The sequence below is a fragment of the Aphelocoma coerulescens genome, chromosome 4A (genome assembly GCF_041296385.1).
Source record: "Aphelocoma coerulescens isolate FSJ_1873_10779 chromosome 4A, UR_Acoe_1.0, whole genome shotgun sequence".
Classification (NCBI taxonomy): domain Eukaryota; kingdom Metazoa; phylum Chordata; class Aves; order Passeriformes; family Corvidae; genus Aphelocoma; species Aphelocoma coerulescens.
Genome location: NC_091018.1, coordinates 4,222,630 through 4,247,592, shown reverse-complemented (window position 1 = coordinate 4,247,592; position 24,963 = coordinate 4,222,630). Strand labels below are relative to the sequence as shown.

Sequence of the window (24,963 nt, the reverse complement as noted above, 5' to 3'; positions counted from 1 at the left end):
AGGGATCATAAATGCAAGGTGGCTCTTATGACCTCAATTACAATGAAATCTGTTTTCCTGCCATTTCTCTTTTTGTGGGCTTAAAACCAAAGATCAGATTTTTAAAATATATATATATGTATATATATATATGCATACACAAACAAGTATGCAAACATTAGTCTGTACAAATGCATGAGAAGTTTTATAACAAATATTCTTATTTGATCCCAAGATAGTATTTTCTGATAATTATTTTGATTTCCTTTTGAGCAATCATGGCAGTCTATCAACAAACTTAAACCTGATACTTGAATATTGCCAGGTTTCCTTAGTTTGGTTTCTGGCTGTTGGGCAGGCTCCCTGGTTTGTTTGCATGATGTGCTCTTAGCACTGTCACTGATTTAGGGATGTGATAGTAAGGATAAGAGCAAGTTAGTGCACTGTAATCACAACTCAAGTGCATGAAATTAAATGACCTGTTTTATCATGTAAAACTCATACTTGAAACAAAAAAAGAAAAGTGGTGTTATTTGAACCCAGTGGTTATTAACAAAGGGTGAGTTTGATTTTCTGCTGTCACCTAAAACATTTGTTTACAATATTCATGTACTTGAGGAACTTCCTTCTGGGAAAGGAAAATAAATGCCTGGGACGTACTCATTGGATAACAATTGCTAACAAATACGTCTGAAGTTACAACTGTAGGGGTTTTTTAATTGTTCTGAGCAGAGGAAGGATTAACTTTAAAGGTTGACTTTGAGAAGACAAAGCACAGGTTCTGGGATTGTGCTCTCCTGTCATTGTAAAGGTGACAGAGCTGGTGACAGAGATGAAGGCAGTGACTGCAGTGATGGCTCAGTTAGAGGGATTGTGTTCTTCCATACATGTTCCACAAGAAATCTGCATTTTTTTTTTGGTGTAGTGTAGAGACAGGCAGATGTTTAGAACTGAATTAATGCTTTTAGTACAGGTGAGATCTGGTAGAATACTCTCCATACTCTTGTTTTTCTGTTAGTGCTCATTAGCTAAACCAATGCACTTTTTTCTGCATAAACGTGGCTCTTCCTGATATATAATATTTATAGTTTTGCCTACTTTCAGTGCTGATTTTTAGTTTGACTGAGTAATCAGCCCTGGGGCAAGCGATGTTTTCCCAAGGAGAGCTGGGCAACACCACAATTGCAGCTGGCTGCGAGGGATGGGTGAACCCTGAAGCTCCCAGTGGGGTGAGATCTCCATCCTTGCACGTGCTGAGGCTCATCTGGACACTGTCCTGGGAAATCTGCTCCAGGTGATCCTTCCTCAAAGGGGAGAGTTCGGCTTACATGATCTCCAGAGGTCCTGTCCAACCTCAGCCATTCAGTAGATTTCTTGTGCTGCTGTAATTCTCCTTAATTTAATGGTAATTTATCATTTTAAGGTTTGTCTTTTAGGCTTTTTCCATCAAACAAAGTAGGAGCTGTTAACTAAAAGAAACAGGAGAGAGGAGTAGACTGAACATGTGAAATGGCAGGTTTTTATTCCTGATAGAAGAACTCATAGGAGGCATTGTTGGTGTCTGACTATAACTGTACTTAAACTCTGCTACCCATTCCCGCTTCAGTTATTTATGTACTTAACAATCAGTTCTACCAGCTTTAAACTTAATTTACAGTTGAGTTGGGAAGGATTTTTTAAAATTTTTGTTGTTAAACAAATCTTCAGTAAAATAAATAATCTTGACTGTAAAGGACTTCCTTTGCTGCTGATTTAGAAGTCACCCATAATCTGTATTTTTGTCTATATACAAAATCTCTAGTATGAGTGAAGTGATGCTTAAAATTCTGTAGGTCAAGGATTGAAACCCAATCATCTTCAAGTAGATCTCCCTGGAAGTGAATCAGCACAGCTCATCAGCTGCTCACAGCCTGGCTAATGCAGTCCTGGGCCTCCACTGCCATCCCTGTGGCCACGCTCTCAGAGCCACAGCAGGGCTGGGGCAGTCTCGGAGCAGCTCTGGCACAGCAGCTTCAGCTGAATTTGCATCAAAATTTTGCAGGTTAGGGAGCTGCTCTGCAGTGTAGCTTGGGCTGAAGTGTTTTAACAGCCAGAGAAAGTCTTAGATTTAAATACCATTTCACAGTTGAATAATTTCTGTTTTTTATTTTGTTGCACTTGACAATTGAAGGAAAAACATTTGAGCAATATTTGAAAACAGTTTGGTATTGTCATTGCCTGTTCTTCAAATACATTTGCAAGGGTATTGTTATGAAAAGTTACATATAAATCAGTACAACGTTCTGCTCTAGTTTGGTAGCTCTCTAGAAACAGAATTCATTCTTGTTTAGTACACCTGGAGCGTGTGGGGTGTGACTGTGTAATTGTGTGTCTCAGGATGGAGCTCTGGATGAGGAGGCTTCTCCCACTCCGTGTGGAGATGGCCTGGACAGTTCTGTGTCCTCAGCAGTGCCAGAGTTCACAGAGTGATGGAGTGCAGTGGGCTGGCACCAAAGAGCTGCTGTGGTCACTCATCCCCTGGAAGGGGAGCTCTGCTCAGCCCCGCTGGGACGGGAGGGGTGGTGGTGGCTGTGGAACTGTGCTCTCTTTAACACCACCAGTCCCACTCGGGATCATCCTGACGTGCCCTGTCTGGGCACCGAGGGGCGGCGGCTGCTGGGTCAGAGGGAGTGCGGGATCCTGCGGGACACGGGCACGGGAGGTGCTGTGGGCACATCCATGGGATGAGCCCTGGATGTGGAACATCACCTCCCTCAGATGGTGATTATCACCAGCAGCATCAGAGTCGGGCTCAAAGTACATTAAAATAACCTCAAGGACACAACTTGATTTCCATATGAGGCACAGTTAAATTTATTAATACATTTTATATAAACTAGCCATTGGGGCACAGCTTTAAACCCTCTTGGCTGTTCTAGGTGTGTTTTTCTAGAGAACAATGTTTGGGGAGGACACGTGCAACTACATGGACAGAGCATTAGGATAATTTTTCTTAGAAGTTTGTATTTTACGAAAATACTAAAACCACACAATAACCATCTGCATATGTAGTTATTGAGGCAAACAGTCTGTCTACATCCATGGTACACAAGTTGTGCCATATTCTAAGTAGTGATTCTGACTTTCCCACAAGGAATTCTACACTCTGGGGGGTAGATTTGCAGTGCAGGGGGCAGCCTGTGGACCTGCATTGCTCATGGGCTGCACACTTGAGCAGACAGAAGTGTGTTAGAGGACCACAGTGACCATGTGTAAAGGCCTCCTGTGTCATCAGGGCTGTGAAATTTCGCCTGGGAAAAGCCTGCACTTCCAGCTGAGCTCCATCAGCATCCGAGGAGCACATCCAGGCCCAGCTCAAAGATTCAGCTGATGGGGAATTTGTCCCACACCCAGTAAATTGCCCCAGCAATTATTTATTTGTGCTGATAAAAAATGACCTTTCTGTTTTGCTGTTTATGTTCAGCTTTCTGCCTACTGCTGCAAATCCGTTGAACTTTATTTCTGTGGTCAAGCACTTGCCATTTTTCTTTCACCTGTTGCCTTTTTTCCTCCCTCGACCCTGAGTGCACCAAGCTGGGAGCAGCTGGACCCGGTGACCAGGAACGTGCAGGTCCCTGACACAGGAGCAGAAGTGGCATCAGTGATGTTGGTAGCAGCAAAACTTGCTGTGGAGTGGCTCTGCAGGAAGCAGGGCAGGGATTGGGATTTGGGCAGGAGGACTGCAAAGCTCAGGGAGAGCTGGGTGATGCTCTCCATGACTTATGTACAATTTAAGCTCGTGTTAGCCGTCATGTAACTTGTGGGCACATTTGTTAGCACAAGTCATTTATTTTCTTCTCGTTTTGTATGGCCTTTCAGACAACTTCCATTATGCTAATGTAATTAATAGGCATTCTAAAAAGCAGGATTAGGGCAGTTTATTTCAGGAGTGTCTGCTTTGCTTTTTTAGTTTCCTTTCCCATGCTGCCACTCCACATTTCACCACTAATGCTAAAAGAACCTGTTTTTCTGCAATTCTTTCTGGCATGGAAGGGCTTTCCTGTATTTCTCTGCCTCATTGACTCTCCATCTCATTTAAAAATCTTTGCTGAAGATACATCTTTTTCCCCTTGCATGACCCTCATAATTTTTATCTCTCTCTGCTGTTATTTTAGTATGTAATTTTACTTTTAAACTAGCTGATGGCCCTTCATTGGAGAAGGGGCAATCAATAAATTATGTGCTGATTGTGTATATTCTTCATCATATTTTTGTATTTCATTGTCCAGACCGTAACAGTTGATGCATATTTTTGTTGTACTTTTTCACCTTCTTTTGGGTGTCATTATTCTTGGCTTTTAATAATTGAAAGAAAATTCGGTTCTTCTCCATCATGAAAAAGAGAGAATGAAGGAGTGAATCTCTACCTGCTAAATATCATTTATATCAGTAAATGGCCTCGCCGAGGAAACACAAGCTTGAGCAAACTCAACAAGGGTTAAGCAAAGAAAGTGAATGGTTTTCCTGAATAATTTTCAGTTCATGTCACTAAATGATCCAACCAACAGCTTTTTGAGGTACTAAACTTCAATGAAAAACTCACCAAGAACTTCTGAAACACTTCTTTTTGTGATAACAAACTGTTTTGAGGGGAACTTCTGTAACAGCTCTAATGAGAAGTTTGTGAGACTCACCTTGATCCTTCTCAAAAGATGTCCAGGGGAACTTTGTAACTTTTTCTACAGTTTATCATTAATAGCAAATTTGCAGGAGTGAGGTTTAGAGACAGAAGATCCCACCTGTGGTAAATATGGGCATTTCTGGCACACAGAGGTGTGGGTATGGGTGCAGGTAATTTGAGCATAAATAACGTCATCCTTTGCTCTCAGATATAGACAGATATTTCTTGTGGATTGGTTCTGTGGTCTCATTACATGCTAATTAAGGAAAAAAAAAGATAGGACTGAGCAAGTTCTGGTAATTTAGATAGTTTTTTGCCCATGAAATTCCATCTTTAGCTTTTTTGGCAGCAGCTGTGTTGCTTCAAAAAGATGATTGTAACACTTACGATTAAAAAAGTCTGTCATCCTGCTGTTCTGTGGGGTTTTAAAAATTAATTTAATATTAAATATCTGCCTAAAGTAGCACCACCCATGTGTGAGTTGCTTTCCCAGCTTTCAGGAATGGTTGGTGCTGGCACTTCATGCTGTTACTGGATAACTAAATTGGAATATGTAAAAAAGCAGGAACATATTCTTAGGTCATCTCAAAGCATGAATCCAATCTCATAAAGATTTTCATTATGGTGTGAGGGATGGGATGTGCATCTTACTCATTTGCTCACACAGACCCTTGCTGCTGACCCATTCATCAAATGCACCAGTCCAGGCCAGGAGGAATGATCTCTCCAAGAAAGATAAAGAGCAGAAATCTCAAATGAAAGACATTGTTCTTTGTACCAGTTCACCTCATCTGCCATCACCTGTAATTGACATTATCCAGCTTCTCATCTGCCCCTGTACCAAGGTGCTGTGTGGGGAAAAAGGGGTAAAGAGGAGCCAGAGAGTTTATAAAACAAAATTAGGGAAATTCCATGTCCTGAGTGTTTCATGTGGTGTTAAGACAATGCTGGAATATTATTTGGAAGCCTTTCAGTTATTTCAATTTAATAATAATTGAAAAAAAGAGCAAGCAGTAACACATTGTTGGCAAAAGAATGTCAGCCAGCCATAAACAAAGAGAGACTACCTTGCACTCTGAAAATGCTGATTGCACTTTCTGTGAAGCCAACAGCAAAAATATGCTTGTTTTGTTTCTTACTTTTGGTAAACAACTTAATTAATTAATCTCTCATTGGCTAATGCTGTGCCTGCAGCATTGCAGATGAATGTGTTCACGTTCAGCTATCACAGCTTCCAAAACTTGGAAGCTGACACTCAATTTTGTAAATGTAACCCAGGAAGAAGTTATGATGCATTTTCAAACTCCTCAGCAAATTAAAAGGGCAGTTCTTACAGCAATAAACATTATTTACTAACTTGTAAATACCCTCAGCAGTGAATTGTTCTGTGAAATGTGTCAGTATCCAGAGTCCCTCCAGCAGTGCTGGGTGAGTTGGAACCCAAGGACCTGTGTCACTCTGGTTGGGCCAGGAATCTTTGCCATGAAGGGCTCCTGCTTCAAAGATTACATTCCTGGTGAAACAGCAATTTGCTTATTACAGTTTGGAAATACAGTTGGTCCCTCTGCTGGAATTCCAATAGAATTTGGTAAGGAATATCTCAGGAGTGAGCTGGGTGCTGCCTTGTCTGTGCAGATAAGGTTTGTAGGAGATGTGCAGAATTCCTGAGCTCTGCTTCGTTAGGATTTCTTACTTGGTTACTGATTTCAAGATACCTGACAACTTTTATTGTTTGTTTCTTTTTTAAGTGTTGACATTATCCTGATAAAGTAGGTTTCATTCCTCTCTAGGAGAGCATGGGTAAGCAAGGAAAGGGAACCAGGTTGCTGTAACTGCAGCAGTGCTGCTCTCAGAATGTAGTGCAGACTATCCCGAAGGGTCTTCAACTTGGTAATAATACAGTTTTGCAAATTCCTAAAAGTGGATAGCCAAAATATTTATTTTAATGGGTATTTTTATGAAACTAGACAGCATTATTACTGCCACAGATTAAAGACCTATAATGTGACTTTAATACTGTTATTAGATGTTAATGTCTTAGGAAAGCACTTTGAAGATGAAATAGTTCTCATTTACTTTTCCCCATAATTAATCCTAATGTGTCAGGGGACAGCACATCTTTGCATCTTTGCCTTCTGTTCGGTTTGGCCAAATAGAAGAGAAAAGATGTAAAACAGTCACCTGTGAGCGAGTGCAACTGGAAGTTGCAAGTAAATCCACTCGAAATCCAGGTGTACAGATCTCCCTCTTAATTTTCTGTTTTCGCTGCGTAAAACAAGAACTGGCAGTAGGTTGTCCAGTTTCCAGGATTTCTGGTGGAATTATTCCTAATAGATTTGTTATTTCTGCAGTTTAAAATACCATTTCATCACATCATTGGTGATGTTTTGCTCATCATATTACGAGTTCTTTCAGGAAGGGAAAAATAACTCATTTCCTGCTGGGAGTTTGTTTTCTGCACTTAAAACTGAAGACTAAATATTTTTGCTCAAGGACAAAAATATTTAATCATCTGGACAAAAGCAAAGCGATGAGGTCTTCAGTAAATGTGTCTGCCCTTGCCTGTCTGCAGGGTCTGGGCAGCAGCAGCCAGACTGGGGTGGGAACACTGTGCCCCTCCAGGGCTGGGCTTTAGTCCTGCTGCACCTTCCTGTGCTCCTGTTTTTCACTGGGAAATTTCCATGGCTAAAAAGAAAACAAAGGAAAACTTCGCAGTGATCATTTTTGGTCTCTGGCTGTTACTTTTTAAAAGGTGCAGTTATTGATGTCTCCATACCAGATGGTGTGATCCCATGATGCCTCTTATAAAATGTGATATATAAGCAGATACCTCAATAGTTCAGTGTTGGTAATATAAATCAGTCTTATGATATCCTCCACAGGCTGGTCTTTTTATATTCCTACTAAGGACCAAATTAATCAAGCACTATTTTGTTTAATTTTTTGCTTTATAGTCTTCTGGTTTTTATTTGGTAGAAGTTAATATTTATCCATAAATACACTCTTGTTTTTTCATAAACTCCTTTTCTTGCACAGAACCAGACACAAAAGATTATAAAGAATTTATTTATTTCGTTGTTTAAGAAGCAAAATAGTTTGAAACTTGAGCCTACAAGCAGAACAATTGGAAGACTGAAGATACAACTTCGTTTACCATACATCTGAATTACTTGTATAGCATTCTGCTAATTGATTTAATTATAGTTTTTTCCTGTCATTCAGCACATTTCTAATATACCATATAAAGAAGCTTTCTGATTCCTTGTTTCTTTGGAAATGCCAGTAACCAAAAATTCCATAGTTTAATCTCTACATAGATAAACTTACACCTTCTTTGGGAAATGTGTAAAAAGCAAGATGCAGATTTGTGCTGCTGGACAGTGAAATGGATGAGACCTGCTTTAGTGATGCCTAAATGTGCTGTATTATTAATGTTGTAGGTTTTTGTATCCTTCAAGGGATATGCAGAATAGCAAATGTTCAGCTGCTAAAACAAAGGAAGTTTTTATTGAACTTTTGTGAGCTTAATGTCGCAAGGGTAGAGAAGTGAAAATATTCCTGGCTTCAGGAAGAATCAGAAATTTTCAGTGTCTGGAGAAATACAACTGAGGAGAAGCAGGAATTCCACTTTGGGTGTTTGTTGATCAGCAAACTGTAGAGAATGAAAGCATATATACTTCCTTACATATATCATAAATATTAAAAAATCCCAACCCTCTCCATGCAGGGCATATAGCAGCCTCTCTCAAATTAAGTTGACACTTAAGATAATATCCAGCTTGCTTCCATGGCTTCCATCCTTGTTTTCTGTCCTTGAAAACAAGGTATTTTAACACTGATGAACATCTTTTCTGTGTTGGTGTAAAAACAAGTTCTCTTCTTGGAGTTTTATTATTTTTCTGTCAATTACTAATCCTTCTGGTTTAAGGCAGGGATTTTTAAGCATCAGGTTTGCAGTAGTGTGGATCAGTATTGACTGTCACTTGAATCTGGGCGGGATCTGAAGGCTGAGGGTCTCATATTTTCAGTGACAGTGAACTGAGGTGCTGAGGAACAGGCCAGGTTTATTTGTGGTGCGTGGCGAGGTCCTGCCAGTAAGTTTAGTGAATAAAGGAAGGTGCATATTTGTAATATTTGAGCGTGACATAGCTAAAATATTGCTGGGTGCAGGTGTTCTGTGCCTGGGAGGGTCAGAGCTCAGCTGGGTGGGGTTTCTGGACTGCAGAGATCCTCAGTGCCCAGGTGGGCTCAGCAAATCACTTACTGCCTCAGCAGCAGAAATGTGGTACAGAAAGTAATAAATAACAGAAAAAGGTGTAATAGGCCATGTCCTTCTAAAACAAAAGAGGGGAAAGTTTGAGATATTTTCCCTTTTTAAGAAATAAAGCATTTAAAGAAGGAAAGAACCAATTGCTTGGTGTGGTTAAATTTGTGGCTGGAGAGCAAATGGCTGAGGTGCCTTTGGGCTGGGTTTTAAGAGGCCCTGGAGAAAGGTATTGAGAGAAGTGTGTGAGGAATCACCTCTTCCTTCCCTACTTTACTGTCAGGGCTTGTGGTCAGGTGTATTTCCTTTAATGGTGATAAATACCTGGCTTTGTGTCTTGGGAAATAGTTCCTTATCGCTGCTATCCTTATCCTTATCAGCTCCTTATCGCTGCTATAATACAATGATAGAATAATTTGAAAGTAAGAGCAGGAAGTTCTTCCCTTTATATAATTTCTGTAGAGTTTCTGAGGCCAAATGTTTGCATAACTCAGATGCAGTATTTTTTATTGTAATATAGTTCATGGTGCAAATCATTAATTTTCATCAAAACTCTAAAAAGGCAGTTTTGAACTCCGGGTTTGGGGCATTTCCTGCCATCAGTGATTTTTGTCAGGGCTCGTGGAATTCCTTTGGAAAGTTTGACTGTGTAGCCTAGTAAGTGGTTTAGAGTTTTCTGCAGTTCTTTGGGTGGCTAATGATAATTAATTTTTTCTAACAATAGTAATGATTTAAGCATATTGCTTTAATGAGTGTTATCTCATCTTTTTCCTTAATTAAGCAAGTTGTCTTCAGTTAGCAAACACCATTATTGCTGACAGATTTGAAAGTAATAGTTTGTAGATTGTAATCCATTCCTCTCTTACTCCTGTTTAGATTACAAATGTGGATGTCCCCAAGAACTGTGAAATAATTTGGGAGAAGGATCCGATCTGGGCTCTTGGTTAGGGACACAGTTGCGTGTTTTAATTGAATAATTCCAATACCTTTTCTCAGTGCTCTGCACTTTCCCCTGGAATTTCTTGCTAGAGGTACCAGTGGTCCTGATTTTACAGCACCAGTGGATAGTAGTTCTTAAATCTGCCCAAGGTTAGGAAAATATATTCTTAAAATTGTTTATATACATCTGGCCTTAACAATGGTATTTAGACTTGACCTGACGTCATTCCAGTAAGAAAAAAATCTGGCCAAATACTTCAGATGTTTTTCCAAATGTTGGTACTTGTTAAAGTCTTACCAAACTAGTGAAACCTTCAACCAATTCTTTTTAGTCATGATGTGACCTAAAGTTGAAGTATTTTGTAAAAGCTAAACAATGCCAAATGCATTTGGCTGAGATCAAAAACCAAATCTATTTGTTCTCTTTCATCTTCAGTGTTCCATTTCCTAGGAGTGTGACCTTAGTCAAACATCTATTAAAGTTAGCTTTTGATCTTACTCCCTTTACAAAAAAAAAAAAAAAAAAAAAAAAGGGAAAAAAGTCAATCCTTAGAATTTTCTTCCAGAGACAATCACAGTATTGTGTTTTAATGTTCCAGTAGCGTGTGAGTAAATAGGATTCTCTGATGTGTGTGATAGAGCAGTGGCTAAATGGGACAATCATTTTTGTGTCAGAGACAAGAATCAAAAGGAGCATTCTTCAGAAGCTGTTAACTGGAAAAGCCCCCCCAGGTCAGTGGAAACATGTTAACTGGTCAATGTGCTGCATTTTTGGGTCCTTTGATGAAAATGCCTTGTAATTTGATAACAGGTAGCTGTTCATTTGTAATACAATTTTCTCTTCACCAGTCAAAGCTGCCTAGTGATTAATCTGTAAAGAGGTTAATTTTCTTCTCAAGTATGAGCAGTTTGGTCGCTTTTTGAAAGAAATAAGGACAAATTATTTATTTCCTGAAGAGAATATAAATAAGTTTCTCGGTCATCTGTAAGTTCCTTCACGTTAGGGGAGCCTGTCTCACATCCATCCTGAGCCCAAGGGAAGTGAGTAGGTTTTCTTAAATACATACCAGTTCCTAAAAATATACAGGGGAATAAAATTCCAGTTAGGATTTGTGTTTAACATACTGAGCTGCTCAGATACTAATTGATAAATGTCTCTTGGATCTACTTCTACAAATGTCGTGCTACTGTTAGTTAATGTCAGTTAAAGGATATAGTAGATAAATACTGAAAAGATTTATTTAAAAGAAATATCTATAGAAGAAGCAGAATTTGTCTTTTTAATGAACTTTAAAAATTGACATGTTTTGCATGTTATGCTTGCAAAATCAGAGTTAAATGCTTACAGGGAGTGCATTGGAATATTACCTAGATAACTTTATAATAATATATAATATATAATATATAATATATAATATATAATATATAATATATAATATATAATATATAATATATAATATATAATATATAATACTGAACTTAGCAATGTGGGAAAGGCCTTAAAGTACATTTAAACCTCTCAGCTCTAAACAGCTGCAAAAAAGTACAGTATTAATACTGAGAAATAGTTGAGGACTGCAGAGTACAATAATTATAAAAGGAATTCTTGAAGTGGTTAGTTATATAATGTAGAATACTGGAAAAGCAGGAGGAATAGATACCTGCAGTATTTTTCTGAATTGACTAAAAATATCCCAGTACATCTCGGCCATCGTTTATATTAAATGCAGTTTTATTTTTAAAGTAAATTTATTTAATTTCAGTTTTAAAATCTATTTTAAAATCTGAACATACTTTGACTACTGACATAATTGCACAAAACCTGAGCTAAAAATGTTTGTTGCCATAGTTCTAGAAGAAATGAAACTGCTATACTGGTGCAAACTTGGGAGTAAAGACCAGTAGAGTTCATATGTAAAGATTTGCAAGGGCAAAGAGAATATTTGCATAATTTTAGATTACTCAGTGTTTCAATTCAGTAACTAAATTATTCCTCTCCTCCTCAGGCCTGCATTTGGCTTGGAGGCTGCAAGTTAATTCAGCTTGACCAATGAGTAGAGACACATCCTTTAAGATTTTAAAAATGGTGTAGTTCATCTTCTAAGTGTTATTTTTATTCAGCACCTGGAACAAGAAAATAAGCTTCCAGTCAGTGTCTCAGCTTTGAAAAATGTTCTTTACCTTGCACAGCGTAAAATGGAAATAGCTATTCTGGCATAACTTAATAAACAAAGGTGATATTAACCTATTGGGACTAAATTACTTGTCTGTCGTGTTATTTGTGCAAGTAAATGTGCATGAATAAGCTTCAGCAAAGCTGTAGGAAAGTAACTGAAAAACACAGAGATCAGAATGATCAGAGGTAAAAAAATGCTTAAGAAAAGGAGGTAAAGGTACCCACTCCTCCATAATCACATTCCTCACACTCTGGCTGTGGGATCAATAGTCATTCATTTATGCCCCAGAGGAAAATAGGGCTCTTTTGTTTCTTTACCTGTGGTCTGAACATTCCCTGAAGTTAAACCTGGTTTCTGCAGCCTGTGAGCAGCCTCCTCATTTTCCCTGTGTGGTTTTGGGACTGCACATATCCATCACCTACTCACAGAGGTGCCCAGAGCGCCAGCTCAGCTCTGGGGAGGCGTCTGGGCAGCTCCTGCCACAGGAATTTGCTGTGCAGGTTGGAGCATTGCATGGAAGCTTGTCCTTCCTCAGGCCCTTTGGATTGTCCAGACCCTGCTGGAACTGAAAGGAACTCATCCAGAATATCTCATTTCCTTCTTGCAGAGGAGAACCATGCAGTTCACACCCTGAGTGCTGGGGCACCACGGGGTCCTTCTTAGCACAACCAGCCCTGGTGGGAGGGACTTGGTGGCAAAAGCTGCTTTCCTGAGCACTGTGTGAAGATCAGGCTGTGACTGCCTTGGAGGAATGTGGTTTTCCACTCCCTCAAATAAATAACAAAGCAGAAACTCAACAGGTTTTGCTAAGCCAAAAGTGTATAAAGAGCTCATCATGTGGCAGTAGGTGGAGTCCTCATTTGAAGAGGTAGATGTCCCTGCTCCCCAAGTGTTACTTTATTTTGCATTGAACAATTAATGGAGTATTCATTTGGGAGTTGGCTGTTCCAAGAAAATTACATTTGTGCACTACATTCTACATCTTCTGTCCAATTGCAGTAATTGTAAATGTGGTAGGTTGTGCTTGAAGCTGGAGATCCCCTAATGCCATTCCCAAATATTTTTCACTGTGAATAAGTTGTGAGTTTTCAAATGATCTCAAAGCAGTAATATTTTGCTTTAATTCAATAGCCAGAATTGCAGAGGGTTTGTAGGTCTCAGAAGACTATTCCAGGAATTTCTGTTCCTAAGTGATGCTGCTTTCAAACTTGAATCTTTTGAGGTTGTGTTAATTAAATGTCATTTGGAGAGGAGTGTCTGGGCTCTCTCTTTTCACTGCTTAGGTTATTGTGCTTCAAATAAGCATAATTTTTTTGTGGGTTTTATGAACTGGCCACAGATTTCTTAAGTAACTAAGAGCTGTGTGTGTGATGAGAGCATTCCATTTCTGTTCTGGCAGAGTCTTGAAAATGGCTTTTGTGGAAGCAGCAGCATGTAGGGGATGATTCTACAAATATGCAAACCACACCTTAATAATCCAGTCTCTACCAGCAGTGCTGATCCTGGCAGTGTGGTGAGGTTTTTTGTGAAATACTGGAGCATGATGAGTTTATGGAACTCACTATTCACTTAAAATCCTCGAAATGCAGCATTTTAAACTGGTGGATTGAGATGGCTGGGATGTAGCTGCCATGTGTCATCTGATATAAAACAAATATTTTTGTATGGTATTTTCCAGCCACAAGTAGGAAATAGCTTGAAATCACTCACAAAGATATCCTTATTCTCAGAAGACCTTCCAGCCCAATTAATTTTACAAACTCAAGAGATTTGTGCCAACTTCAGATAAGCTTTGAGACTTTTTGGTACTTCGCTGAAAGGACTTCCAAAAACTTCTGCAATTTCCATGTCATTACTGCTTATGGAGAAGGGCTTGAAACCCACAGAAATTGACGTAATAGGAAAGGAATAAATGTGGAGAAAAAAGAAACAGCAGCAAATTCTGATTTCAGATGGCGGCACGTGCAGACTTCTGTGATTATAGTGAAGTAACAGAATGTGGGTGATGAATATGAGCAGTGTTAGGTTTAATACACTGATAACATAACCTTAGGTTCCCAGGAACCCAGGAATATTCTAAAATGGATAAGAAAGTCCTGCGGGCAGAAGCAAATGCTGATGGTAACCCCCACTTCTTTCCTGTGACTTCTGAATGTTTAGCACTTTGGAGTTAATATTTTTTCCTGTAAATGGAATTTATTTTGTGTTGCTCTCAGGGAGGTAATTTAACATGCTTCTGGTTTAGTTTTTAATTTTTCAAGTCCTTATCTTATAAATTGCAATCTTCACTCCGTGACAGCATTATGAAAGCATAAGCAGATAGTTTGAGAGTTTGGGTGATTATGAGCCTTAGTTTAACTTGTCTTATCCTTAGTGAAATCAGAGTCCTTTTGCATGAATCTGTCACTTCTTGATGTTTGAAAATGCTGCTTAAATACACCCCATATTGTAAGTTTCCATTTTGTGTTGAAAAGTTTCAATGACTTGTCTAAAACTGCATCAGATCTGCACTGAAGAATGTAAAAGTTATCAAGGGACTGTGATTTTTTCAGTGCTAATTCAATGGCTGCTGTGTCTGTCATGTGCTTCTGTCTTCTAAAACCTGTACCTCCAAAGTGGGGTGGTCAGTCAATCAAATACACAGAAGAAGGTAAAGGTCACAGTAGTGCAGAACACTAAAAGTATTACGCATTACAGCCTTGACAAATCATTCTCATGACATAGATTGTAAAGAAGAGCAGAAAATGTCACAAAATTAATCAATTCTCACAAGACCCACTGTAAGAATGAAGGAAAGAAAGTAATGTAACCCTCTCAGTGCTTTTTGAAGTTCTGATTTTCCCATTTCCCTCCAACAGGGGAAGCTGCAGTTTAGTTTGACGTGAGATGCAGGTGGCCTTTTTGGGAAGGAAATCAACTGTAAAATGCACAGCTGGGTTTTGCTGTGCATCGGCTTGAACAGGAGTGCTCATCTTACAGATCTAGGTACATATCTGGGATTAAAATTTCTATGTACTTCAAACTGAGACCCTTGGGTCTAGACAGGAAATCTCAGAGCTCTTGGGTTGTTGTCTCCTCATGTGGATGGAGGATGTGAAATACCTCAAGTACTTGAAGGAAGATGTTCACATTAAAAATGTTTCCAGTCTTTCAGATGGATGTCAGGGAGGGTAAGATCAGGACAGAGGTTATGAGTGGGGTGGGAAGCTTAAATAATAGAGACAGACATGGGATGAAAGTATCTGGAACTCTCCTCATGTTTAAAGTGGACACCCAGATTTGTGAGAATCAGGACTTTTGCTACTGTCCAAATATGTGTGAAATTAGAGTGACAACCTGTTGCTTCTGTAACTTGTTCCACGGAGTGGCAGGGATGTTCTGATGTTTGGGGGTTTTAATCTTGTTTATGCTCATGTGAATTTTTGCATGAAATTGTATTTTAAAGTAAGGTGAGCAAGCACAGTGTGTTAAACAGAAATTACCAGGATTGCAAAATCAAGCCGTCAGAAACATTTGTGCAACACTAATTCTGATCCCTCAAGCATTTGGCAAAGTCTTTAAATTACATTATCAGTGTTTTCCTCAGCATCACTGCCTGGGTGATGATAGAGCATCCCTTGACCTGTGTGGGAACTGAGGTTGTGGGATGAAGAGACCTGTCTGTGAGTCTGTCCCTTTCCAGCAGCTGCAGAAGGGAAAGTTACCTAGAGAATATTTAGGGACTGCACAAAAGCAGAGAATCAAGTCCCTCAAGAAAAGACTGTGACATTTTCAAGCTGACTGGAGCTTCTTTGTGAAAGATTAATTTCTCACAATTCCTGACATATATGAGTAATATTTGTTTGGATTTTTTCCCCCTCAGTAGGACTCTTTTGCCATAGTATAATGTTTTTTGACATTTTAAAGTGGTGGTATTTAAAAATGTTAGGCCACTCCAGATTTTTAAGTATTGTCTGAAATGTTTTGGTAAGGATCATCTTCAGTAGTTTCTCAACTTTGCTTAACTCAGTGTGGTTAGAGAATCCAAGAATCTCAGACTGGTTTGGGTTGGAAGAGACCTTAAAGGTCATCTCATTCCACCCCATGCCATGGGTAGGGACACCTTCCACTATCCCAGGCTGCTCCAAGCCCTGTTCACATAAAGCAAGGAGTCTTTATTTTCTCTTTTGCCTTGATCATGCAGTGTGATCAATACAGAAATTCAAATTTTCTACTCTAAAAATCAGTATTTGCTGTCATTTGGAGTGTTCTCCTGTTGCAAAATGGGAAAGAATGTATTTGTGAAATATGGTTGTAATATCAGAACAACTGGCTGTGTGTAGGAACAGCTGAAGGAAGCTCCAGTGTTGTGATGCATCTCTTGGCTGCATTTCAGCTGGGCACTGTCAGATGGATGTCCTGGATTTCAGCCTGGGCTCCAAGTGCCCGCCCAGTCCTGGGCTGATGCTCCCACAGCCCAGCCCATGACAGAGTTCTCGCCAAAATCCATCCCCTGCCTGCAGTGCCCAGTTACTCACCAGTTACTCACCAGTTACTCACCGAGTTCCATCCTTGGGGCTCTCAGACAATTCACATTGATGGGTTATTGTGACCATTCCCACGTGGTAGCCAGGGTACCTTTGCAGAGCCATTGAAAACTTGACATGTGCTAGAGCTGAACCTTCCTACATTTCTGGTTTAGTCAGTTCACAAACATGACAAACATCTGCAGTAACGAGACTTTCGAGTCTGGACCCGTCTCCAAACTCCTTCAAGACTCTGGGCATTTTACTGCTCTTAGCAGGAATTTGGTTTCACTGTCCTTTGTGTAGTAGCTGAGTTTTACCTCCCTGTTTATCACTAAGCAAGAGTGATTCATTTCAGCTGCAGAGAAGCCTTCACTGTCTAGTGTCATTTTAAATTAATTAATAAAATTTTGCAGGCATTCTGAAAATGTAAAGTATATTATATGTATTTACTTACTAATTTTAATTAAAGTGAGCATATCCTTTCCAGTCTTGGAAAGCCTAATTTGTCAAAGGTTTCAGGATTGTTTTCACTGTTTGCAATATGGTCTCTCATACTAACATTTCATAGTACCAGATATTCCATCATTGCTGTTTTAGCACAGCATGCTTGACCCTTAGCAGCTCTGAATGCAAATAATAAACAAGCCAGTGCACAATGCTTGACTGTTACACTGAAATAATATGGCACAGCTAAACTAGGTTTCATTTTTCCTTTTGAATATTATTAATTGCAATGTGTTGACTGTTAATTTAATTAAATGTTTTGTTTTAATATAAAACCATTTTTCAGTTCACTGACTCACCATTTCATTTAATTAATTGCAAACCTCAGGATTTGATTACTCATAGTTCTCCTTTAGTTAATTTACTTGTTCACAGTTTTGACAGAAAAGCTTTCAAACTAATATGAGGGAGGGGCAGAGTCTTGACTAATCAGGAAACTGGAAAAAAATAGCTGTAGCTAGAGTATGAGATTAGCAGATACTCAGGGTCACCTGAAAAGCTCAGAGCCCTTGTATTCACCATCAAAATCCAATTTCCAGTGACTGGACATTGGTTATACGTGGAAGAGTCACTTGCACCCAAGACACCCATGGTACCTCAGGGCAGGAATGTAGCTGAGTTTTGGATTCTTCCCCAAACACCAGAAAATATTTGCTAAAAAGTAAATTGTGATGTTACTGGAGGTAAGGGACACTGTCCCCTTGTCCCCTGGTGCTTGGGGTGGTTCAGCACTGCCCTGTGATGGGAGACTGCAAACAACCTGGGGCTGTGATCTTTGGGCCATGCAGTGAAAATGCTGCTTCTTTTGAAATAACTCCTGAGACTTCACAGAGGAATAACCTTCAGTAGTCTTCTTGTCTGTGTAGGGGACATGTGAGAATACAATTAACCACTGACCGAGTGGGATGCAGACAAGGGCTGGAGAAGCCTCTCTGGCACTCACAGGTACCTCAGGTGCCGTGGCTGTAGGAGCAGAGGACGTGCTCAGGGGGTGCAGGAGCAGCCAAGGCTCCCAGGATGTGGGGCTCTGTTCCATCTCCAGCACCCCAAGCACTGGGATCCCAGAGCGGTGCTGTGCCCTGTGCAATCAGCTGAGAACAGTCCTGATTTGGATCCAGACTCTTCATCTGAAAACTCCTTGGTTCTTAGGCCTGGCCTGTCTGTCCAGAACACAGTTGCAGAGTTTTCCTTCAGTGCAACCTGTGCATGAAGTGTGTGGTTTGTGTGTCCTCAAAGGGTTATTTTGGTTATTTCAGGGCTAAATCCCTGGGCTGTGCAGCAGAGTTCTGCAGACTCCCAGAGGGAAGGTGCAGTGTCCTGACAAAACTGGGCTCACAGAAAGCATGTTACAGATGGCAGCTGCTGTTCTGCCGTGCACACCACGGTGCAGGAGTTCCTGAGCAGTTGGGATCGGGCTCCTGTGCACGGAACACGGCTCCCAGATTCCACGTTTGTCTGAGAGATCCCACAAGGAGCTGCTCCCTGCCAGCCCAGGTGACTGGGGATACTGGAGCGCCACCAGCCCCATTGGCCACGTGGCTGTGGGCAGCCTTGCCAGGAAACCATCCTGGCTGTGCTGAGACTCCTCCTGTGGTGTTGTGAAGGATGTCCGTGTTTGACAACAAACGTGCACAGTTTATTTCCTGGGGGTTCCCTGACTGGTCACAGCTGGCAGAAGGTAACTTAAGGAAGGAAAATTTAAAGTGTAAATGGACAGGAAAAACCAGAAGCTTTGAAGTATGTAATCCAGCATGTGGGTTTTCCGAGTGATGCTTTTTTTTTGGGGGAAGTAGAGGGATAGATGTATACATTACAGCAGTGTCCGGGACATTTTTCAAAGTGAGGTGCTCTAAGAGAGATTCTACTGCTGATAATGATTCATCCAAGAGGATGGAAATGATTCTTCAGTTCTTTGTAGATCCTTAGCTAAGTCAGTTGAGGAATAGCCCTCTTTGCCACAGCCAGTCCGAGCTGAGTCAGTTGTAGAAAGGAGTTTTATTAATAGTTAAATTAAGTTAATAGCTCCAGTAACGTTAACCATGGTGGTACCTTAACTGAAGATTATGCCAATGCTGCCCGTTTTCTGCCATCATTTTAATCAGCAGCACCCCCTTACTGCTGAACCCATTTGCTTTAGCCTCAGTTTTATTACCTCTCAGAAATGTTGAAGGATTAGTACGTTGTTTTTAAACTGCCTCAGACAGATCCTGTGACTTCTAGTTCAAGTAAGAAATTACATAGACTGGGGAGTGAATGACAGAATAAAGACTTTGCTGACACTGAGCTGGGGGACAGTCTCAGCTGTATCTTCAGGCTTGTGCCTGGCTCTGCAGGACCTTGGTGCTCTCTGCACTAGGGCTCTGTTTTACTCTTGAAACTTTCGCTGCTCAAGTGGAGTGACTTTGGTGTGGCAGATGGCACAGCACAGTTTCTGATACATCACTGTTTCTTGGCTGCTGTCCTTATGGCAGCTGTGTCTGGTTAGGGAGCTCAGAAACGCCTGACAATAATTACCTTTAATTTCTGCAGGCGGCATCGTGGTGATTTGGGGACTGTGTTTATTATTTTCTGTTTGTTCCGTGGTACCTTTCTGCCTTCATTACACTTCTGGTGCAACTGTTCAGTAGAAGGTTTGGGGGGATTTTTATTTTTCCTTTTTTTTTTAAATACAGCGCCCTGGACAATTTTTTCGCTCATCTTTTCTCTGAACATTTTGCTAAAGATCTGAATTTATTTTCCATTCCCTACTTACCTCCTTATAAATAGTTTCTTTACTGTTTTGCATGTTTAATTAAATTTCATTACTTCCAATCTGTATCAAGGACCTGTATAAATACTGACCCCGATGAAAACACTGGAATATTGCTTTATCTTTACACCCTGGGTACATGCAAATGATAAAATGTTAGAATAAAAAACTCCGTGTTCAGACACTATATTTTTGTAACCATTAAAATGAATGTGAATTCTTTGCAAATGGATTAAAAATATAAAGTGAAAAGGTGCTTGGAAATCTTGAAAACAGTCAGTTCCTCAGAACTGTGATGACAAAGAAACTTAGATTTTTTTAACTTCCTGAAAATAATGTAAAATACACTCAAAAAGCAATCCCATTTCCTTTCCCAAAGAAAAAAAAAGTGAGAAGTTTGCAGACTATTTCATCTTCTCCAGAAAGTGTGTGGAGAGTTTTATCATTGAAGATGTATTCTGTGATGGATTAAGTGAGAGTGTGTGAGATAAAAACTGGAGAGTTTAAACATCAGGATTTTATATCTGCTTGATAAAAAACCTGTAGCATTTGTAAAAGAACTTTAAAGGGTGTTGAAAAAGAATTACAGTGTAGTGGTCTTCCGTATGAAGTGAGGGCTGCGTTAAATACCCTAAAAGACAAAATTGTTGATGATAATCAGAATATCTTTGCTGAACTTGACGAAATTGCTGTATCCATGTGTGATAAAGGTGTCCCTCTCCATGCAGCTGGAGACTGGATTGCTTCCTTTCTTAAGTCTTACTAAAATAATGAGAAGCCCATTAGAGGAGCATCAGAGCTAATCTGAATGTCAAATTTGTAGCAGCTTTTAGAAGAGTGTTGTAATTTATGGATGGGGTGTGAAAATTATTAGTTCCCTTTAATCAGTGTCTGAATCTGTCAGTAAGCAATACTTTCCAGAAGCAGATCATTTAGTTCTGGTTTGATGTGTGATACCTCCATGGGTTGGTAGAACATGCACTACCACCACAAATGTCTCGGGTTTTAATAAATGTAATTCAGTGATTTTGTGGAAGTAGGTAGCAAATAATAAAAGCAAGTCCTGCTGTTCTGAGGGGAAGAATAAACCCATTTAATCCCTAACTGAGTGAATAAACAATTGTACCTATGGAGATATTTTTGGTTATGTGGCAATACCTCTTGGACTTTCCTGCAAGAGCTTCAGATTATTTTCAGTCACATCTTGCCCAGAGTAAAAGTAACTTGGTACTGTCTGGAAGACAGTCTGATTCTTTGTTTACTGACCAAGTCAAAGTCATAAAACTTAAAAACTTTGCACTTATGAAAAAAAGGTACTGGGAATCTAAATAATAATAAAAAAATCATGATAATTCTGGTAACCTGTAGCCTGATGTTGCTCTGCTTCTTCTCTTTTACTACTGGAAATTAATTGGGTTTTAGTAATTTTAAAATCCACTACCAATACCCCCCTTAATTCTGTGAAATTCTGCTGGTCTTAATGGTCTCTTAAAAGTGGGATTGATTCTGTGATTATCCATATTGTGTTTTTCTACACATTTCCAATGTAATATTTTGCAGTAACAATAATATTAATCCAAACCAACAGATTCCCAAAAGGACAAAACAATATTTGGATGCATAATAGAACAATGAATGCTGTACTGTTAGATGTTAATTGGCTTTGAACTGTTGAAATTAAGGAATACTATATCTTACTCTGTGTGTGGAAATTTTGTTGCAGCTAAATAAATCAAGCAGAAAGTGATCAAAGTGACAAGGTGATCAAAGTGACGGGAAATTATATTTAAAAGTATAATCAAAAGGGATACCATTAAATAAATACTGCTTTATGCTATACATGTTAAAAAGAAAAACAAACATGAAGCATTTATTATTTTTTGAAATTCTTAGAATGGTGCATTGAAGTAACTTTAAAACAAAGATGGTGTTCAGGGATAGCATTACTTGACTAAGAATGGGCATTGAATTTTTGTGACTTTTTCTTACTGAAAAGGAATGTCCTGTTCATGCTTGCAGTGCCACATTGTATAATATGACACTGCATATTACTTATTTATATTTTTTCCAGGTCTGACAGCAGCTGCCATGGCAGAGGCTATGAAGCTACAGAAAATGAAACTTATGGCCATGAACAGCCTTCATGGAAGTGGGAGTCAAAATGGGACTGAGTCAGAAAATGAAGAGCTCAATTCTAATGCAGGTAAGGGATGCTGTGCCCCTGAGCTGCCCTGGAGCTCTCAACACCCAGGTCTCAAATTCTTAGGCTCTTGTATTTTGTAAGCTTTGCTCTACCAGTGCTAAATCACAATTAGTGCTCTCACTCCTCCATATTCCTCCAGTTTTCCCCCAACAGCTCCCTTCACTAATTCTTTGAAAAATACAGGTGAAGGATAATCTTCGTTAGGGTTGGATGCAGACCTTTTAAAGTGCCCCCTAAATACATCTGGAGTAACAAAGGATTGCTCCACTGGCAGTAACACTGTCTAGAGTTGTCCAGTAAATGATGGAAAGTTTCCAGAAGGTCAGGTTGTTGGAATTCCTGAGTTCCACAGGTCTCTGGAGAAAGGTAAGGTAGGGAATGCTCCATCACCAGGCTTATGGCTCTTCTGCATTTTGTTCTTTCCTTGAAAGGACATTTGCAAAGCACAGCTATGAAGGGGAGTCGTGATAATCCTTGGCTGTGGCTGGAGTCACCTTGGACAGGAGGCCCTGGCACAGAACACATTCAGTCTGTGCTATACAAGCATTAATACAAATTAGAACTGAGCTCCCCAAGTCCCAGCTCCTCAAGAATAGGGTTCAAAGGTGAAGTCAAAATGGATCTTTTGGGGAGGAAATCTCTGTTTATTCTGATGTCCTTCCAGGTGAATAGATTTTTACTTGGACAAATAGAGAGCCTGGAACAAGACAGATCCATTTTGTCTCTGATACCTGTTACAATAAGGGCAGTTCCCCTTGGCCTCACTTTTTACTGGATCCTGGAATGCACTTTTATCCTTTGGAAACACATTTTGTTTGTTTCCATTACCAATTCGAGAAGGGAGGGACAGTGTGATCCCCGTGGATCCCCGCTCTCCCATCGGCATTCCCGCGTCTCCAAAGGCAAAGCCTGGCTGCTGGATGCTGCATATGCATCCTACCATCAAAATGGTAATTTATTAGACCAATAAAGCAGCAGCTGGGAGGTCTTAGACTCATTTTCTAAAGGAATAACTTTGAATTCATGACAAATTATGCACAAAGCAGTCTTTCCAAAAGTGGTATTGCCTTTTGCTAATTTTGTGTACTCATCTGTATTTGAAGAAATCTGGCTTCTAACTCATGCATTAAACCTTTCCCCAGCTTCCTGTTCTGTAGGATATGTATTTCTTATTCACCTCTCAGATCCTAATCAATTAGTGCACGTTGAATTCAGAAAAAAAGCACTGAAAAAGCCTATTTAGTGGTTGTAACTCAAATAGTTTGTATACAGTTCAGAATGAAATCTGAAGGTTCACTGAATGCTAAGAAAAAGGACTGATGATAGAATTACTATGAAAGAGCAAGGAAGCTTCATACAGAAAAGATGTAGGGTTGGTATGGGGCATTTAAAAGCTGCTGTACTAAAGTTTCATTTGAATGTTCATGGTTTTGTGTGTTATCTGATAGGGCAAAATTTGTGTACTTCATGTGGGGAGAATCTACATTAATGTGATTATTTTAGGTACTACATGGAACAAGAAGTTTTTTAGGGGACTGTCACACCAGCCTTTGGGCAGAGCATCAAGTGTGTGCACTTTACAGGGGAGTTCTCTGTGGTTTAGCAATTCAGTGAGTTCTACAGCCAACTCAATACCAATTCAAATATTTGGAAAAATTCCCACTGACTTTAGGTACAGTGGGATCCAAGAATAAAAGTATGGTGGCGATTCCATAAAGATATTTTTTCAATTCTTTCCCCTTTTCACTGCCTGATGCAATAAAATTGCAAGAGCAAATTTTCTGGCTCAAGTGCCAGTGTTGCTTGCAGACAGAGCAGTAAGTCCTTATCAGACAGAACTAACACTACTCCTATTAAGAATCACAATTTCCCCTCCTTCCAGTATGTGCAATGTGAGCATTGGGATAATTTTTGTAACATGTGGATTCCTCCTTTATTAGTGGGTCACATTACAAAGATTTACATTGAGCAGGATGTTTCAGAAAGGAAAACCTCCATGAAAGGAGTGTAGAAGTTGGCTGTGCATTTCACCAAATAAAATAACTGAAGAATTATCAAACACTCACTACAGAAAACTCCTTGATGTTGCATGAAGAGAGTGGGAATTTTGTTTAGAAGTTAATACAGACGTTGTAACTTTGATCTGCTGTGAAGGGAACACCAGGATAATTCTGTGTGCATGAAACTTTCACCAACTGTTTGCTTTGCTCTAGACTTACAGTTTAAATGACTATTAAAAATAAAATGGGGATGTGAAATGAGGAAGAAAATTAAATTTTGAATTTTTTTTTACTAAGAAGAGGTGGAAAGGAACAGAGGAAAGGAGTCAGAAGCCTCGTAAGTGAGAAAAACGTTTTATTTTAGGAGAGAGACCTACAGTTTCTTTGATTTGAGGTTGTGTTTAATAGCTTCTGTAATGGCTGCAACATGACACTGCATCTAGATTTCAGCATGAATAACAACCTGTTCGTGTTTCATTTAGCTCCAAATGAGAAATTCTGTGTTTTATTGTTTTAGGAAATTAGTCTGTGTACTATTGCTCCTGGAACTTTATAATTAATCACTAAAGGTTATGGCTGTGGAGAGTTTGTGGGAAATAGATGTCTGAATGATTATAATTGTGGCTGTCAAATCAGAAATATGGTTGTACAGAGCCAAGGACCTTTTGCTTCCTTTGATTTTTTTTTCTTTTTACTGTAACAAAGACTCAAAGGGTTGCAGTTTTACTTAAAACAATTAAGTTGGGTTTTTACCTCAGTATTACACATTGACTTCCTACAATGCCACTAAATATTTCACTTTTGGATATGTGCCTTCCTGCTCATCCCACAGTCTGATAGATGAGTGGAATACTCTCTTTTTGCTGCTGTTTATTTTAAATTAAAAATGTAATTGAGCAGTATTAAGTCCTGAAGCTTTATTGCCAGATTTTTTTTGCAAGTGTGTCATTATACACAGGCCATTAGTATAATAAAAAAAA

At 39.5% G+C, this 24,963-nt stretch overlaps 1 protein-coding gene across 4 annotated transcripts in view; it reads left to right on the top strand.

Annotated features, from left to right (window-relative positions):
• The window catches only part of DACH2 (dachshund family transcription factor 2), a 249,801-nt gene that overhangs the window by 142,260 nt on the left and 82,578 nt on the right, over positions 1–24,963 (top strand). For all 4 annotated transcript variants that reach the window (XM_069015047.1, XM_069015048.1, XM_069015046.1 and 1 more), the window contains exon 3: positions 21,852–21,983. In XM_069015047.1, the coding sequence (XP_068871148.1) occupies positions 21,852–21,983 (132 nt within the window). The remainder of the gene's footprint in view (positions 1–21,851; positions 21,984–24,963) is intronic.